Raw genomic sequence first — 17,643 nt, forward strand, 5'->3', positions numbered from 1 at the left:
ACTCATTAACTTACGCTCAACCAGTCCAGCATGATAAATAAATTGTCATGAACATATTACTAGAAATAAGGATAAAATAAGACTGCCATTGTTGAAAAAAACCGAGTCGCTAAATTGTTTAATGTATAAGGGTTTGAAAATGTATGATGAGATGCCTGAATGTATGAAGAATGAAAAGAGTCTGAAAGAATTTTAAAATAAATGTTTTGTTTACTGTAAAGAGAAGTAAATACATATATAGATTAAGTAAAATAAGTGTATATAATAGTTTATATTAGTAGTAATATAAGCTAAATAAGAAAAAAAAAGTTTTATAAAAAAATCTATCATATCGCTCACTCCTTTCAAGAACGTCATAAATCAAAAAACTTGATTTTTCAGGAGAACGTTTTTAAAGTTTAAAAACATAATACAAAGTATTAAAAAAGCCACTTATTGAACTTTTTACCGTGCAACAGATCTTTTAAAGTAAAACCTGAAGGTTTTTTATCCATTTAAAAAATATTAAGTATATTTAAAAAAAATAATTAAACAATACCTTTTCTTCAAAATGCAAAAACAACACTTTCTGCCCTGTAGCGGGTAAATATTAAGTTAAAAATATGCCTCTTTTGCTGGGATATAGTACATTTTCTGGGTATTCCGAAAACATGCACAACTGAAAATTGACGAATTTTGATTTATGACGTTCTTGAAAGGAGTGAGCGATATGTAATTTTTATTGGTCTCCTTTGTGTGTTTAGGCAATCCCACATACACTCCTGAAGTTCTGACTAAAACTACAATGGTAAATTTCGCGGTCAAGGAACAAGGTCTCCAGGCGCAACTTTTAGGACATGTGGTGCGCAAGGAAATGCCGCAACTCGAACAGATGAAGGACAATTTGGTGGTCAATATTGCGAGGAATAAAAAGATTTTGGTAAGGAATATCACATGATACCGGAAGATAGACTAGCGGTACACAACGGAGTCCATAGCAGTCTGCAAGAAGTTGGCAAAAGAATGACATTGAGTGTGCGGCAAAACGATGTATGATAGATGTCCGAGTGGTGAAATAAGAAAAGTATCTAAATCACGGCATTTTTTTTGGTGTGTCCAAATCCTTGTTCACAGATCTGGGTTTATCCACTTAGGAGGTATTTTTACATTTCAACATAGATGAAGAACATGGAGGTCTGGGTAATTACAGGGCTTATGACCTGTCATAAGCTGATTAAGCGATCACTTAACACATGTCGCTCACTCCTTTCAAGAACGTCAAATATCAATTTTCAGTTGTGCATGTTTTCAGAATGCCCAGAAAATGTACTATATCCCAGCAAACGTGGCATATTTTAAACTTAATATTTACCCGCTACAGGGCAGAAACTATTGTTTTTGCATTTTGAAGAAAAGGTATTGTTTAATTATTTTTTTAAATAAACATAATATTTTTCAAATGGAGAAAAAACATTCGGGTTTTACCCAAAAAGATCTTTTGCACAGTAAAAAGTTCAATAAGTGGCTTGATATTTATTTTTAATACATTGTTTTATATTTTTAAACTTTAAAAACGATCTCCTGAAAAATTAAGTTTTTTGATTTATGACATTGTTGAAAGGAGTGAGCGATGTATAACATTCAACATTCTACCCATGACTGACAATCACACTACTAAAATTTTTGAATCTCGTATCAAATCTCATGGTGCTTTATATTTGATTTCACTGCATAACATGTTTGAGTAGTGTGGTTGTCAATCATGTATTTGTCAATCACTGTAAAGCGATTACTTAAATTGCCTATGACAGGTTATTATCCCTGTAAATACCCAGACCTCTATATTATTTTTCATCTATGTTAAAATATAAAAATAACTCCTCAAGCGAATAAAACCCAGATCTGTGAGTAAGGATTTAGACACCCAAAAAATGTTGATGTATACTTTTCTTATTTTGCCACTCATTGTGCATCGATCATGCATCGTTTTGTAGCACACTTAGTCTCTTTCTTTTCCCAGCTCCATGGACCTCCATATTCTTCTTCATCTATGTTGAGATGGCAAAATATATCCTCTATCTTTCAGGTGGATTTAGAAAATGAACTGCTCCGATTGATGGCCGAATCGGAGGGCTCGTTGCTAGAAAACGAAGAGCTATTCGTCACCCTGCAAATATCAAAGAAAACTTCCGTCGAAGTCAAAGAAGCTCTGCAGACTTCTCAGGTTACTGAAGTGGAGATTGACACGGCTCGCCAGGTCAGATGAATTGAACTATATTTACAACATTTTGAGTGTGTCCAAATAATGTTCACAAAATCTGGATTATCTCCAATTACAGGAGTTATTTTCATATTATTTTTTGACATCTCACCAAAGATGAAGAAGAATATGAAAGTCTGCACTTATATTTTTATATAATCCAGGATTCGGACCTCACATACTAATATAAGAGTTTCTGCTTAGTAAAAAGCTTCTTTACATCTCACCAATAGATGTCTCTAGTGAAGTTCTAGTGATTCAAGAACAAGGTTTCTAAATTAGTTCATATATATATATATATACATAGAACTTCCAAGAATTTGAATAGTGTGGTTGTCAATAATGGGTAGAATTGGTGAATGTTACAGGTGTATAAAGTGATCACTTAAACCAGCCTATGACGGTCGTCAGCCCCGTAAATGCCCAGACTTCCATATTCTTCTTCATCTTTGATGAGATGTCAAAAAATAATATGAACTACATTTGATTATACCCTTGTCCTGTCACTTCTTTTATCCTCATTCCTTTCATGCCATATATTCCAGGCGTATGTTCCCGTAGCGGAAAGAGCTTCCGTGTTATTCTTTGTCCTAAACGATCTTTCCCTGATTGATCCCATGTACCAATTTTCCCTGGAAGCGTACACTGACCTATTCTTATACTCGATCAATAAAAGCGAGAAAACCCCGGTATTAGATGATAGAATAAGCAATTTGAACGAATATCACACTTACTCCGTATACAAGTAAGACCTGTTATTATTTATTATTTATTTTTATTTATTTAATATAGTTTTTTTGTCCGCCTCCGTAGTGTAATGGTCAGCACGCACTGCTACCGTTCTGGAGGTCCCGGGTTCGATTCCCAGCGGGGTCAAATAAATATAAGTGATTTTTTTCACTCTAATATTTATTCAATATTTCCCTGGAATGGTACCTGAAGTGGAGGGCTGATCACCTTTCCTTCATGTGTTTATGATCAAGATAACACTGCGTTTATATGATGCATTGCCCTATGCACCGTTGGGGTACGGATAAGGGTTTAAATTAAAAAAATATAGCTGCAAGAGTTTATTATTTAAAAAAAAAAATTAATTCATTTTCTAGACATTTTTACTTTACTATCTTAAAATTAAGTGCAGTGTTCTCTCCAATAAAGAGACTAACAACAGAGCTCTTGTGCTTGGAGAGGGACTTATTACTATTACTTATTGTTTATGTTTGTGGGTGATATATATTTTTTTATTAATTATTTTGGCAGTCACTTTGTGGTAAAAACTATTGATTTTCAATTTAAGTTTTGCTTAGTAAATATTACTTTTTCTTCAAATCTATTATGACAGGTGTTTCGATGTATTCCGCATAATTCCACGTTATTCAATGCATTCCGCATCATCATACGGTGTTTGGAAATGCTGCGGATGCATTGAAACTCAATAGATTCTATGAAACAGTGGTACAGTAATCCCCCTATAACGTTGAGGTAGGTACCGCGTTATCGGAGGGAATGTTATAAGGAGTTAATGTTTAAAACTGTATTTTTACATTATAACCAGCGGAAATGACTGAAATGAGTAATTATTAAATAAAAATACAGTTTAAAAACATTAAAGCTCTATAATATTCTTATCTGTAAATAATAACATGTTACTGTTTTTTTTTTTTTTTTCAATTAACATGTATATAATTTGTTTAATTTATTTTTTATATTCATATTAAATATTGTATTTAATAATTTCTATCATTTTGTCTTTTGTAGAAACACCTGCCGAGCATTGTTTGAAAGGCACAAGCTTGTGTTTGCTTTTCACATGCTCGCAAAAATCATGGCCCAGAAAGGACAACTCTCCATGGCTGAATACCAGTTCCTGTTGAAGGGAGGAATCGTATTGGATAGAGCGCAGCAACCTGAGAATCCTACAAGTACATACCTATTTGATTGCATATAATGCGGGTGACATGTTGAGTGCGCAATGCAATAACATTCAACGACGTCTTCTTAACCACTTCATGCTATTGAACGAGCAGTATTCACAGACTGTGCATGTGTCGTATTGCTCCAAGCTGAGCACTGCCCGCGCATTTTGACTTGTTTGCATTGCAGAAAGGTGGTGACTGACTGGAGCATTTTGTTGTAACGTAACATCGTAACGTTGCTCGCGGCGAGTGCTCTGACTATGGATGGAGCGCTCGGCTCGCTGTACTGATTATACGAATGCTCGCATCGTAACGTGTTGCATTACTACAAAATGGCTCCAATCAGTCCCTATCATAAGATAAACAACTGAATTGAGCTCACCGGCTGCCACTTGATGCTTTTCATTGGAATTTTTTGATATTATGGAGGCCGTGATTACCCAATATGGGGAAATGTGTGATTTGCACAAATTACATGCATCCACGTCTCCATTTATTGCTCCTCAGAAGTTGCATTTTATTAATGGATGAAAATTTAATAAATAGACTTACTTGAATGATTCACGGTTTTATATTCACAAAGATTATGCTTACAAATAACTAAGATTATAGATTTTATAACTAAGTTTTAGTACTAGGATTCTAGTACTCACAAAAATTATTTAATGTTACCAATTTTATAACGACAATGCACTGGTGTAGAATGTGGCGACAGTTCACATGGCTGGTGCAGTGGCGGGAGAGGAGGTACTTCGCCATCACTTATAAAGGCGTGGTGACGTCATGCTGTTCGCAATGTCACGGTCGTCTATAGTTTGTCATCATCAGTTCGTCTATGGTGGTCGGGACCGAATGAGGCACCACAATATTGATAAATGACCAAATTTCATCTTTTTATTTTGTCTCATCCCAGATTGGCTCCCCGAAGACTGCTGGGACAGCATGACAGAGATGAACAAGCTCCCGGGCTTCCACGGAGTGATCGACACCTTTGAGACCTACTCTAGAGATTGGCAGAATTGGTATTTGCATCCGGAACCTGAAACTCAACCTCTGATTGGTATTAATCTAATAATAATTATATGTGTTTGTGTCACATTCATATAAAATACATTATGTTCATCTACGTTTGAGATATCAATTTAAAAAAAAATCTTGAAAATCCTAAGCAGAGTAAATCCAGAAATTATGATTCATAATTTGGATGCATTAAAAATATTATTCATATAAACACAATATTTTACATTTATGTAAACAAATTATATGACATTTATATGAACACATTATTTAGCACTAGTAAAAATTTCATTTTCATACAAAAACACAATGTCAGATATATATTAAAGCATTACACTGAACTCCCCACTTACACAGTGGATTCTTTCCACATGATTTGTTATAAGTGTAAAATGACAAACCTATGATAGAATTATGGGGGATAGGTTTCCTTGTATAAATATCAATTCAGCATATCAAAAATAAAATCAATTAATGTTGATTAATGTGAAAAAAATATTTACCTAGCCACCTTCCGCATACCTCTCTACACATAGTACTGAGTAGTAAGTACATGCCTCCGCCTCCGTAGTGTAATGGTCAGCACGCTCGGCTACCGTTCCGGAGGTCCCGGGTTCGATTCCCAAGGGGGGTAAAATAAATATAACAGATTTTTTCACTGTAATATTTATTCAATATTACCCTGGACTGGTACCTGAAGTGGAGGGCTGATCACCTTTCCTTCATGTGTAAATGATCAAGATAACACTGCGTTTATATGAAGCAGTGCCCTATGCACCATTGGGTGCGGATAAGGGTTTAAAAAAAAAAAAAAATTAAATACATGCAAGGGATGTAGGAAATTCCAAATTACTATTACGCATTGTTAAAATATTTTTATTTCTAGCTCTGTGTGATTTTGAAATTATATTTAAAGGCAGTTCAATATATAAACTTGTTTTTAAACGATATTTTGTAATGATTTTTTCCTCTCTTTAGGTGAATGGAATTCAGTTTGTAACGATTTCCAAAGACTGTTATTTGTTCGCTCACTACGCCTCGACAGACTCACATCTTGTATTACAACCTTCATTAGTAATACGATGGGGCCCCGATACGTAGAACCGCCCGTGTTGGACATTCGAGTAATGCAAATCATTTAATTAAAATAAAAATATTACCTTTTGGGGAATGTTTCAATTCATTGTCAGTTTTTTTTTGTAGGCCGCGTGGGATGAATCTCAGAGTAAAACGCCGCTGTTGTTTGTCCTCTCTCCGGGAGTGGACCCGACATCATCCCTCATACAGCTGGCCATAGATGTCAAAATGTTTGACAAATTTCAATCGTTGAGCTTAGGCCAGGGCCAGTCCGTCATTGCAGAAAGGTACTGTATATAATAGTTATACTGGTTGTAAATGCGCAAAGGGTTTGTGACAATTCAATTTATAAAAAAAATCTATTATGGAGTTTTTATTTAAACAAAAAAACTCACTTCATGTCAAGCTTTTTACTAAAAAAATTTATTCAAATATCATTTTAATATTCATTACAATACCATATTTTATAATTTTGACGAATTATATAAATACAGTATGTAATTGGGTAAGCACAAACAATATTTTGTTTAATTGTTTAATTGAAAATTAAAAATTAAAAAAAATATCCGTGATAAAAGGTGCCGGAATGCCGTTCCACCGCGTTACAAGGAAAAGCCCTGCATATACCCACTGAAAATACATTATTGTAAGTTTTCAATTTCAAATTTACAATTATGTATCCTCAATGGGGTTTTTCCATGCTGAGGGTACATTTTACAATCCAATAAGTCATTTCATTAGTGATTATAATAGTCATGCAATCATGGACGACATAGCCGAATCGTATGATCTATTTTAAATCTATCCACCTCCATTATTCATTTGTGAATAGATCTTTCATACATACTTTTGTTGTTTAGTGACCAAGGATAATGGAAGCATGTTATACAAGTTTGCTGTGTTCTTTTGACAAAATGTGATATATTTTTGATTTTGTTTGATGTGCAGAAACTCTTTTATTAGTGTGTGAGGTCCGAATCCTGGATTATAATCACATACATGAGAAATTGGAAGTCCTGAAGAGGAGAAGGTGGACATGGTTGGGACATGTCCTTAGAGTGCCACCTGAGAGCATCAACCCCTCATGTCTCTTCTTCCAACCCCGAGGATTCCGGCGCCCCGGAAGGCCGCTGATGACCATTCACCGACTATTCGGTCGTCATTATAGTATAGACTCAGCGGAACTTCGAGACGCCAGACTGACCTGGGAAGAAGCTAAGGAAATGGCGCGTGACAGAGTGACTTGGAGACGTCTCGTGTTGGCCATATTAACGTGGAAAGAAGAAGACATGAGAAACGCTAGAAAATGTCATTTTTATTTTTATTATTTTAGCTTATAATTTGACCAGTTAATTTATTTCGACCTCACATATGAATAATAACTCCTATAATTGGAGATAATCCAGATTTGTAAACAAGTATTTCAACAAAATGTTGCAAACAAATATTTGTTTTCAGATTGCTAGTGGCCGGTATGGAAGAGGGCGGTTGGGTCTTCTTGGCCAACTGCCACTTGGCCTGCGCCTGGCTGGGCACGCTCCGTGGGCTGGACGCCCCGACTGTGCACTCCCGCTTCCGGCTCTGGATGTCCTCCATGCCGGATCCGGCCTTCCCCCTTGGGATTCTGCAGAAGAGCATCAAGATGACCACGGAACCACCCCAAGTGCGTACATTATAACTCTAAACTGATATTTATGCTTGTATCCTGGTTCCAACCCTAATGTTTGGAAGTGAAAGTAGACGAAATGCAGTCAAAATGCGATCTCAAGACGGTTTAAATATATTCAAAACATCCTGAACTTGGATGTTTAAAGAGTTATGAATGTAATGTGCGTAATTAAAATTTAAACTTCAATTGGATATTTTTATAATCCTTTTGAATTTATATTTACTAATTTATATATATTTAATTCCAGGGATTAAAAGGCAATATGGCACGGCTCTTTGCCAATGTGAATGAAGACAAATTTGATGAAGGCAGTGAGAAGTATCGCAAGTTGCTGTTTTGCGTATCTTTCTTCCACTGTACGCTCGTGGCACGAAAACGATTCCGCCAACTCGGTTACAATGTTGTTTACAGCTTCAACAACGCAGATTTTGATGTGAGTTTAGCCTTATCGTGATTCCGTAACAGAAATATATCCACAAGAATATTACTTTTGGTGAATAATGTCCTTGTATCTCCTTTGAAAGTTTAATCAAGTCAGGTTTGTATGTCATCATTTGAAAAATAAATTAACCGCGTTTCGAGTTTTTCACCAACAATATGACTTCTCGTTTGCTTTGTATAAGGGTCATGCTTGAAAACTATTGTCTGCTTGAATATGTGGAGTCGAACAGCCTTCTCACGGATATTTATGCCAGAGCCATACTCAAGAGGTGAAAGAGCTGCATGCGGCTCCTGAGTCGCACATTACTGACCTGTATAATAGACTAACATGTTCCTGACTGAAACTAGTTTTAGTAACGCATTTGTAAAAATTTCGCAACCTGAAGCGGAATTCTAGTTTAGTCCTATTTGTCTCTAAGACATTTTAGATTTGCGTGAGTTTTGTGTTCAGAAAGCATCATATTTCTATTTTACCCTTTTAGGCATCTGAAAATCTCCTGACTATCTACTTGAACGAGTACGAAGATGTACCGTTTGAGACACTCAAATACTTGTTTGCTGTGATCAATTACGGAGGCCACATCACAGACGATTGGGACATGCGAGTCCTGATTGCTTATATCAACCAGATCTTCTGTCCCGACGCCCTGGAGGCTACTAACTTCAGGTTCGTTCGCCACTTGTATTTCTTGCAATTATAGAGGCCGCATTACGAATGATTGGAATATGCGTTTTCTGATTTCTTATATGAACCATTTATTTTCTACCAATGTACCTCTCAAGTAGTAAGATATTAATGATATTTTAAAACATCGTTTGTTCAGTCTGTATAACATGTAACTAGCAGATAAATGATTTGTCAAATGTGTTGTATCATCTATAGACTGCGTTAGTATGTAGTCCAAAATCCGACATGTTCTGGAAATATTCTAATAATAATTACTACGCCCCTGCGTGGGGCCACACGCTATCTGACCTGCTATTTTATGGCCCCACGGTTGGGGTGGTACGCATAGAGAGGTTAAAAAGTTTCAGATACTGGTAGCGTTTTTCTGGGTATGTTGTTAGAATTTCTGAATGGGTTCTTTACTTTCCCATACTGACCATACAAAAATTAAATGTGATCCGAAGCGGGGTACCAGAAGACCTCAGTTCATGTTTGTATGGAAATCGTAGTACGCAGCTTGTAACTTGTCGTCAGCTGAGTCACAGATTCCTCGTCCTTTCGTGCGTCGCCCCGCAGCCGAGCGCTGACTAGGCGAGAGCTAGACGATAAGCGAGAGGCCGAAAATTGAATCAAACAAAAGCCAACTAGTTTAGTTGGGTTTTGTCAACTTTTGGCTCTCGCTCTCTCGTGGTACGACATCTCTCTACGGTGGTATAGCATTTATTAGCGTAAAGGAAATAACATGTTGCTAGCAGCCAAAAAATTAATATCCTGATATATAAGTACTTAGAACTCGCGGAACCGACTGATTGTGCTTCTTATCAAAAATAATATTTTGAAACATTTAACGATTTGAAATTATAAAATAAAAAGAGAAAATTTTCTTTAATTTTATTTCTTAGATAACAAAAAATATGGAGTAAGTAACTGTTATACTCGTAATACTAAAGTTATCAAATTCTAATTCATATATCGCTCACTACTTTCAAGAACATCATAAATCAAAATACTTGATTTTTCAGGATGATGCAATATATTAAAAATAAATATCAAGCCACTTATTAAACTTTTCAACAGATCTTTTGAGGTAAAACCTAAAGGTTTTTTCTGCATTTGAAAAATCTTTAGAATATTTAAAAAATAATTAAACAATACCTTTTCTTCAAAATGCAAAAACAACACTTTCTGCCCTGTAGCGGGTAAATATTTAGTTAAAAATATGCCGCTTTTGCTGGGATAAAGTACATTTTTTGGGCATTCCGAAAACATGCACAACTGCAAATTGTCGATTTATGATTTATGACGTTCTTGAAAGGAGTGAGCGATATGTGGAATTTCAATCCCCCTGTTTGAGCAGGCTAGGTCAAAAAAATTATGTTTTTTTTTTAATGTGTCCAGATTGTCTCCCGTGTCCTCGTACCACATGCCGCGCGACGGCTCCCTGCAGTCGTACAAGGACCACATCGACATGCTGCCCACCCTGGAGCGAGCAGAGTCCGTGGGGCAGCACTCCTCGGCCGACGTGGCCTGCCAGGCGCAGGACGCCGCCTTCACTTGCGATGCCCTGCTGCAGCTGGTCAGCACCGGCGGAGGCGCGGAGGACAGTGGGGTAGACGAGAAGGTAATACTGATTTAATTTAATTGAAGCATTGTTTGTGGGAAACATTTAACGTTCCCCTCCCGGTGATTCAATTTGACCTATTTACATCAGATAAATGCACCCCAAAAGCATATTGTTAACCTTACCCTTCCAGTGATATGTATTTACTACAACTCAACTTTAAAAATTAGAACGTCAATATAAAATATAATATATACGGGCTCAGAATTTTTGTATTCCTACGTAATACTTTTACACTTTAAAATTATTATAATATAAAGTTATTTGTTTGCAGTGATGGAAAATCAATAAATTGTAAAAAAAATCGGGGATAGAATCACCAAAACACAAACGTTTCTCAGATTATGTGTGCGTGCTGCACTTTACATACACGCGCACGCGTTTCTGATTCTGATGCTGATTCTGACGATTTCATTTTAGCTGCGCATTAGTCATCGTTCAGGGTGGTCGTGTCACTACCTTAGCTATGGCGGTTAATTGCTTTTTTTTTTAGGTATTTACCAGAGCTAACATTACAAAATTCAACTTCAACTATGCTCAATAAAAGCAACATTTAGGAATATTTACATATTTCCCATTTTTAAACCACATTTTCATATCGTGCACAAAATACATATCACCGGTGCACGCGGTAGATTAAGCATCGTAAGGGAAGGGTTAAAAGCGTCTTTCACACACTGTCGGTAGAAAGCTGGAGATGCTTATAAGCGTTCTATTTGCTTACTTTTGGTAGAGCGCGAGAGACGCCGAAAAACATTATACAGATCGGAATTGGGTTTGTGGTACTTGCGATTAGTTTACTGAGGGTCGGGCAGCCTTTGATTGACACCTTCTTTAATGTGTGAGTTCTTGGCACCATAGCAAGTAATTTTTTATTTAGCGAAGATGTTCATGAAAATGTTTGTAAGATTCTTCCTATTCCTGTAAACATCAAAACTTAATCATTATATTCTTCTTCATCTACGTCGTGATGTCAATATAAAGAACTCTCTAGTTGACAAATCCAGATTTGTGAGCAAAGGTTTGGACACACTCAAAACATTGAAAAACTCTCAATGTGTAGGTCTCACATTTCAACAAACAGGCGGATTACAGAAATAGAAATATAATTTGTTATGCGCACAAAAATTTCAAGCGATGTAAAGCTTCCGCAGTATGTAGAGGTGGAATGTGCCTGATTTAAAGTTATTTCCAACAAAATATTTTGGAAGTAACAAAATAGAAAATCTTGGAAAGCCAGTGCTTCAAATATTTTTGTTTTTAGGTGAACGCACTGGCGGTTGAAATGTTAGTGAAACTTCCTAACGTGATTGATATAGAGACCACTGAAAAATTAATGGGACCCGAAGCCGTCATGCCGCTATGTGTATCTCTAACACAGGAACTTGTTTACTTCAATTCCCTAATCAAGTACATTTCAAGTGGATTAAAAGTAAGAACTTACTTATTAAATTCTTTAAAATTGTCTCAATATTGAGATCTATAAATCAATCAAAACAAAGTTTATCGTAAAGAAAACTGTGTGTGGCCAAAGTGTGTGAAAAAGTGGCCAAAAAAACTTTGGCAAAGAATAGCAGCGTGCTATGTTTGGTTAGTAATTCTATACGGAGTTGAATCGTGGACCCTCAAGATCAATACTATGAACCTATTAGAGGCATTAGAAATGTGTTTGCATTGTAGAATGCTACTCATTCTATGGACCGATGTGGTCAGCCACGTGAATGTGCTCCAAAAAGAATGAGTATAGTAACAGTTGCTGACTGATATCAAAGTCTTGAAGGTGTCCTTTCTGGGGCGTGTACTTAGAGCAGAGAAGTACGAGGTATTTCACCTTATAATACATAAAAGGCAATATAGAAGATCAATGAGGTATGGGCAGAAGACAGATCTCCTGACTCCGAAATATGTGGGGTTGGACGGGGATTATAACTATCAAGGGGCTGTTTAGAGCCGCTCAAGACAAGGACAATTACTCTCAAGTGATAGTTAATGGTGGAAAGACCAGACATAACACATAAAGAAAAAGATAAATCAATTAATAGATTAGTCTTTGAATGTATTTGTATTGTTTTAGGAACTGAAAAAAGCCATTGCAGGATTAGTCGTCATGAGCGAAGAGTTGGAAGTCATGTATCAGTGCTTGTTTGAGGGGAAAGTTCCTCCCCCGTGGATAAAGGGTGAGAAAACATACTTTTATTTCTATTTTTACATTGATATTGATCAAATGTATTGTCATGTATTATCCAATACACATCTAGGCGCAGCCCTGCGAGTCTTTATCTACTGGTCAAATGTGTAGTTTGACGTGAAACATTGTTTCTGGAACTTGTTTTTAGTTTAAATATTGTATCAAACAGGGAAGTTACGGAAGTGAGAACTATTTTCTTTAGTTTTCATTGCATTAGTATAAAATTGCTAAAGCAGTGCATACATGTAATGATGCAGTATATCACCAACATAGTAAAATGCCGTTCTCTTTATGCAAATTTTTTTAACGAAAGTGGTGAAAGATTGAATTCTGATTTAATATAGAAATGTTAATCAATTGATTTTATAAAATGTTTATAAAAAAACCTGAAAATGGAATAAGTTTTACAATAATGATTCTTATTAAGGGGATCGCAATGGATTATTTTCTTTTACCATAAACTTTACACTTTCAAATGATATATTTTAAAAATTATATTCAAGAAAATATATAACGGTTCATCAAATATTATTAATTTACTTCTTCTTCTTCAAACCTTACCTGATGGTACATAAGGCACTGCATAATATAAACACTGTTATATTGATCGTTAGTATATGAAGGAAAGGTGATCAGCCCTGTGCTTCAGGTACCAGTCCAGGGTAATATTGAATAAATGTTACAGTGAAATTTTAATAATTTTTATTTTCAAAGCTATTCATGATGTAAATGTTAAGCACTTGTAAAATTGAGTCTTGATTCTCACTAGACTAGGCTCATGCTCCGTCCCAAATGAACGTAAATGTATAATAAACTAATCATCATTCCTGGAATTGCGAGTACAAATTATGACAAGTGAACACACAGCTGATTGGCAATGGTCTGTTTACAGCTCGGCCGTCGGTGAAGCCGCTGGGGTCATGGTGCCGCGAGCTGTCGGCTCGGGGGGCTCACCTGGCCGCGTGGGCCGCCGCGCCGCGCCAGCCCCCCACCCTGTGCTGGCTGCCCGCCTTCAACACCCCCACCGGCTTCCTCACTGCCGTTATGCAGGTAATAATTAAACTGGACTGCGAATACCTCCAGCGACAGACCGAAAAACTGGAAGGATATAGAAGAGGCCTATATCTAGCAGTGGTGGACAGAAGGCTAAAGAAGAATAAGCGAATACCTCTATTCATTTTCATATTATTTTTTGACATCTCATCAAAGATGAAAAAGAATATGGAAGTCTGGGCATTTACGGGGCTGACGACCGTCATGGTTTGCTGGTTTGAGTGATCACTTTACACACGTGTAACATTCACCAATTCTACCCATATTTGACAACCACACTACTCAAATTCTTGGAAGTTCTATATTTATGAACCAATTTAGAAACCTTGTTCTTGAATCACTAGAACTTCACTAGAGAAATCTATTGGTGAGATGTAATATTTATTCATCTATAAAATAATATCTATTTATTTTCATTACTTTAAATGCCCAATCGAATTTTGGATAATGGGGTGCAGATTTGGTGGCTAACTGACAGAAACACATATAATTTCTAATATCACTCTGTCTTCTTTTAATCCTTATCCACACCCAATGGTGCATAGGGCACTGCATCGTATTGGTGCAATGTTATCTTGTTCGTTACTTATATGAAGGCAAGGTGATCACTCCTGCGCTTTATGCATATCTGTCCAGGGTAATTTTTAATAAATATTAAAGTATAAATTCACTAATGTTTATATTCACCCCCCCCCCCTGGGAATCGAACTCAGGACCTCCAGCACGGTAGCCAAACAAGCTAACCATTACACCACAGAGGCGGTCACTCAGTAGGCTACAAATATGTGGCATACTAATGTGTGTCTTAAAACAGACTTTTATTTTGAATTTCAAATAATTTTGTTCATAAAATATGGCTGACATTTTACTATTGTCATCAGCAATATGTTGTCGTGATGTTAAATTTTATAGCATTTATTTTATAATCATACAATGCGTAGAAATTGTTAAAAATCAATTATTGAAATGGCGACATTTAGAGGCGGTACAAAAATTCCGCACATTTTGGTCACTATCACGTACCAGCACGGCCTAATGTAGTGATTTGATCAATGATTTTATGGTCCAATTCAGTTTTAAAAGACTGGGCGACATATTCTTAAAAATTTTGATTTGCATGTGGATATCTGCCAGTCTAAGATGTAAAATCACTAAAGCATTGAAAACAGGGCAAGCTAGTTGCGTGTGTTAACTGATAAACATGTTTAATTCCAGACCAGTGCACGTAAGGAGGGCTGGCCAATAGACACCCTCTGTTGGGAGTTTACGGTGTTTTCCATTGAAGAATCAGCTTTCGTTAGACCTCCTTCCGATGGGGGCGTGTTTGTGAGGTCAGTGGAATCCTCGCGATACATCAAAGACTTTGGAAATAAATATCTGCATCGAAATATTTTAATTTCGAATATCCTTTGAATTAACAATTTCTTTTCTTTTCTTAGGGGGCTGTATTTGGAAGGAGCCAGTTGGTTTAAGAAGGAAATGCACCTCATAGAACCACAAGCCATGCAGCTCGTGTTTCCCATGAGCCCTATTCACTTCAAACCCATACAAATGGGAGGCAAGAGATTGAAAAGTAAAATTACATTATCTTTCTACATTTTTAGCGTATTTATAAATTGGATGTTGAATAGTTTTACGCTGTGATCCTCAGCGACCATTGATCAAGCATTGAATTGTGTATAGATATTAATGTAACAAATCACACTTCGCTCGCTCCTTTCAAGAACTTCATAAATCAAAAATCATCAATTTTCAGTTGTGCATGTTTTCGGAATGCCTAGAAAATGTACTATATCCCAGGAAAAGAGTCATATTTTTAATTTAATATTTACCCGCTACAGGGCGGAAAGTGATGTTTTTAAATTTTGAAGAAAAGGTATTGTTTAATTATGTTTTTTAATATACTTGATATTTTTCAAATGGAGAAAAAACCTTCAGGTTTTACTTAAAAAGATGTGTTGCAAAGTAAAAAGTTCAATAAGTGGCTTGATATTTATTTTTAAAACATTGTATTATATTTTTAAACTTTAAAAACGTTCTCCTGTAAAATCAAGTTTTTTGATTTATGACGTTCTTGAAAGGAGTGAGCGACTTGTCATTTCATAATTTACTGTAGACGGAGTAGATGCCATGATAATAATGTTACAAATTGGAGAATGTATTAAGATACGCTGATCAAATTAAAAATTTATATTAAATAATGACTTCTTATGAAGAAGTTGTAACTTTATTGGGTTTTTGGTTGTTACTTTATTCAATTAACTGCATTAAATTAGTTTAAAAAGAATAAACATTGAAATAATCAATGCTTGTTAAAAGGTTTTCCATAAGCTTATAAAAGTTTTGTTAGTGACACTATGGCACTACATTCTCTTTTGATATGAAAAATTGCACATTTCATTTTCTTCTTCTAACCCAAAATGAACGCAACGGTGGGTAGAGCACTGCGTCATGTAAACTGCTGTGTTTTTTATTATTATTGTTAATTTATATGAAGGCAAGGTATGTAAGAAGTAAGGTAATACATATTTAATACATGTTTGAGTGAAAAATCACTGAAATTTGTTTTGACGTTCGCTAATTTGGATCTCCAGCACTATTGTCAATGCGCTATCCATACACTATGGAGGTGGGATCTAGCCAAATTGAAATGAATATTTTTGTAAGTTGATAATATTTGTGTGTTTTCTTTCTCATTGACTTGGTGTAGGATTTTGTTTTTTGATGATAAATTTTATTTACTACTTAGTCTGTTTTTATACACAAATATTCTCAATGATACCCACTGTATAAAAAAAAATCTGATTTTTTATGAATGCGGTCAATTAATGTATAAAACACTATCCTTATCATCCATTGTTTACTTTGTGTAATACCACTTTTATAACACTTATTCGTGACTACCGGTTTCGAAAAATCATTCCATTGTTAAGTCATTAAAATATAATTATTATGTTTAAAAAAGTGGTATTACGCAAAGTATACAATGGATGATAAGGAGAGTGTTTTATTACCATACCACAAAGTTATCAATGATTTTAATATACAAAATAAATTAATGTACTTATATGTTCTTTTTCTTTAGATAAATACACCTGCCCTGCTTATTACTACCCTTTGCGGAAGGGTGCATTTGTAGTCGGGGTAGATTTGGCAGCCGGGAAACAAGACTCCAATTTTTGGATTAAAAGAGGAACAGCTTTGTTATGCACACTTGGCACATAAATGTTTTAAAAGCCAGGTTTTTTCTTCCTAAAAGTAATTCTTCACTAAATATATTTTTAAGGTCAGTTCAGAGACATTAATTTTCATTGATTTTTATTTATAATTTAGGTTGTTCTTAAATACATATTTTAATTATTGTATTATTATTTCAATAATGGTAAGAAAACATTATAATTTTATTTTATTTTGTGTAATCCGAAGTATGATAATTAATTTGTTAATGAAATAAAAAAAACTACTTCACAAAAGAAATGTTTTTTTTTCTCACCATATTTACATTCACGCTGTAACACGAGTGGTATGTTTGCTTTTACCATCTACTGTGATGGGCTAATAAGGCAATAATAATATATTGGTACCATTTGGTGAATTGCCTAAAACACTGTCCAGTAAAATTTGGACGTTATTCTGGATACTTCAGTAGTAAGAATTGCACCTGCCGCTTAGTGAAGCTAGAATAAACTTTTATTTTTATATAATTGTTGTAGAAGGATTAAAAATAGTAAAATAACATTATTATTTTAGATTTT

The 17,643-nt window shown here is 35.4% G+C and overlaps 1 protein-coding gene across 2 annotated transcripts in view; it reads left to right on the top strand.

The window, feature by feature from the left end:
• The window catches only part of kl-2 (dynein heavy chain 2, axonemal kl-2), a 101,043-nt gene extending 83,678 nt beyond the window's left edge, over positions 1-17,365 (top strand). The window contains exons 59-75 of one of the 2 annotated variants that reach the window (XM_088277130.1): positions 744-919; positions 2,066-2,236; positions 2,785-2,984; positions 3,998-4,161; positions 5,069-5,215; positions 6,151-6,296; positions 6,376-6,536; positions 7,708-7,912; positions 8,166-8,351; positions 8,842-9,026; positions 10,425-10,647; positions 11,912-12,079; positions 12,722-12,824; positions 13,728-13,885; positions 15,104-15,219; positions 15,328-15,461; positions 16,974-17,365. In XM_088277130.1, coding sequence (XP_088133256.1) covers positions 744-919; positions 2,066-2,236; positions 2,785-2,984; positions 3,998-4,161; positions 5,069-5,215; positions 6,151-6,296; positions 6,376-6,536; positions 7,708-7,912; positions 8,166-8,351; positions 8,842-9,026; positions 10,425-10,647; positions 11,912-12,079; positions 12,722-12,824; positions 13,728-13,885; positions 15,104-15,219; positions 15,328-15,461; positions 16,974-17,113 — 2,783 coding nt within the window. In that variant the 3' untranslated portion in view covers positions 17,114-17,365. Of the gene's footprint in view, positions 1-743; positions 920-2,065; positions 2,237-2,784; positions 2,985-3,997; positions 4,162-5,068; positions 5,216-6,150; positions 6,297-6,375; positions 6,537-7,707; positions 7,913-8,165; positions 8,352-8,841; positions 9,027-10,424; positions 10,648-11,911; positions 12,080-12,721; positions 12,825-13,727; positions 13,886-15,103; positions 15,220-15,327; positions 15,462-16,973 lie in introns of those variants that run through there. The other variant, XM_088277131.1, reaches the window with a different exon arrangement.
• The last annotated feature ends 278 nt before the right edge of the window (positions 17,366-17,643 follow it).

The sequence above is a fragment of the Brachycentrus maculatus genome, unplaced genomic scaffold, assembly GCF_059751285.1.
Source record: "Brachycentrus maculatus isolate JH-2025_06_01 unplaced genomic scaffold, ASM5975128v1 h1tg000039l, whole genome shotgun sequence".
Lineage (NCBI taxonomy): Eukaryota > Metazoa > Arthropoda > Insecta > Trichoptera > Brachycentridae > Brachycentrus > Brachycentrus maculatus.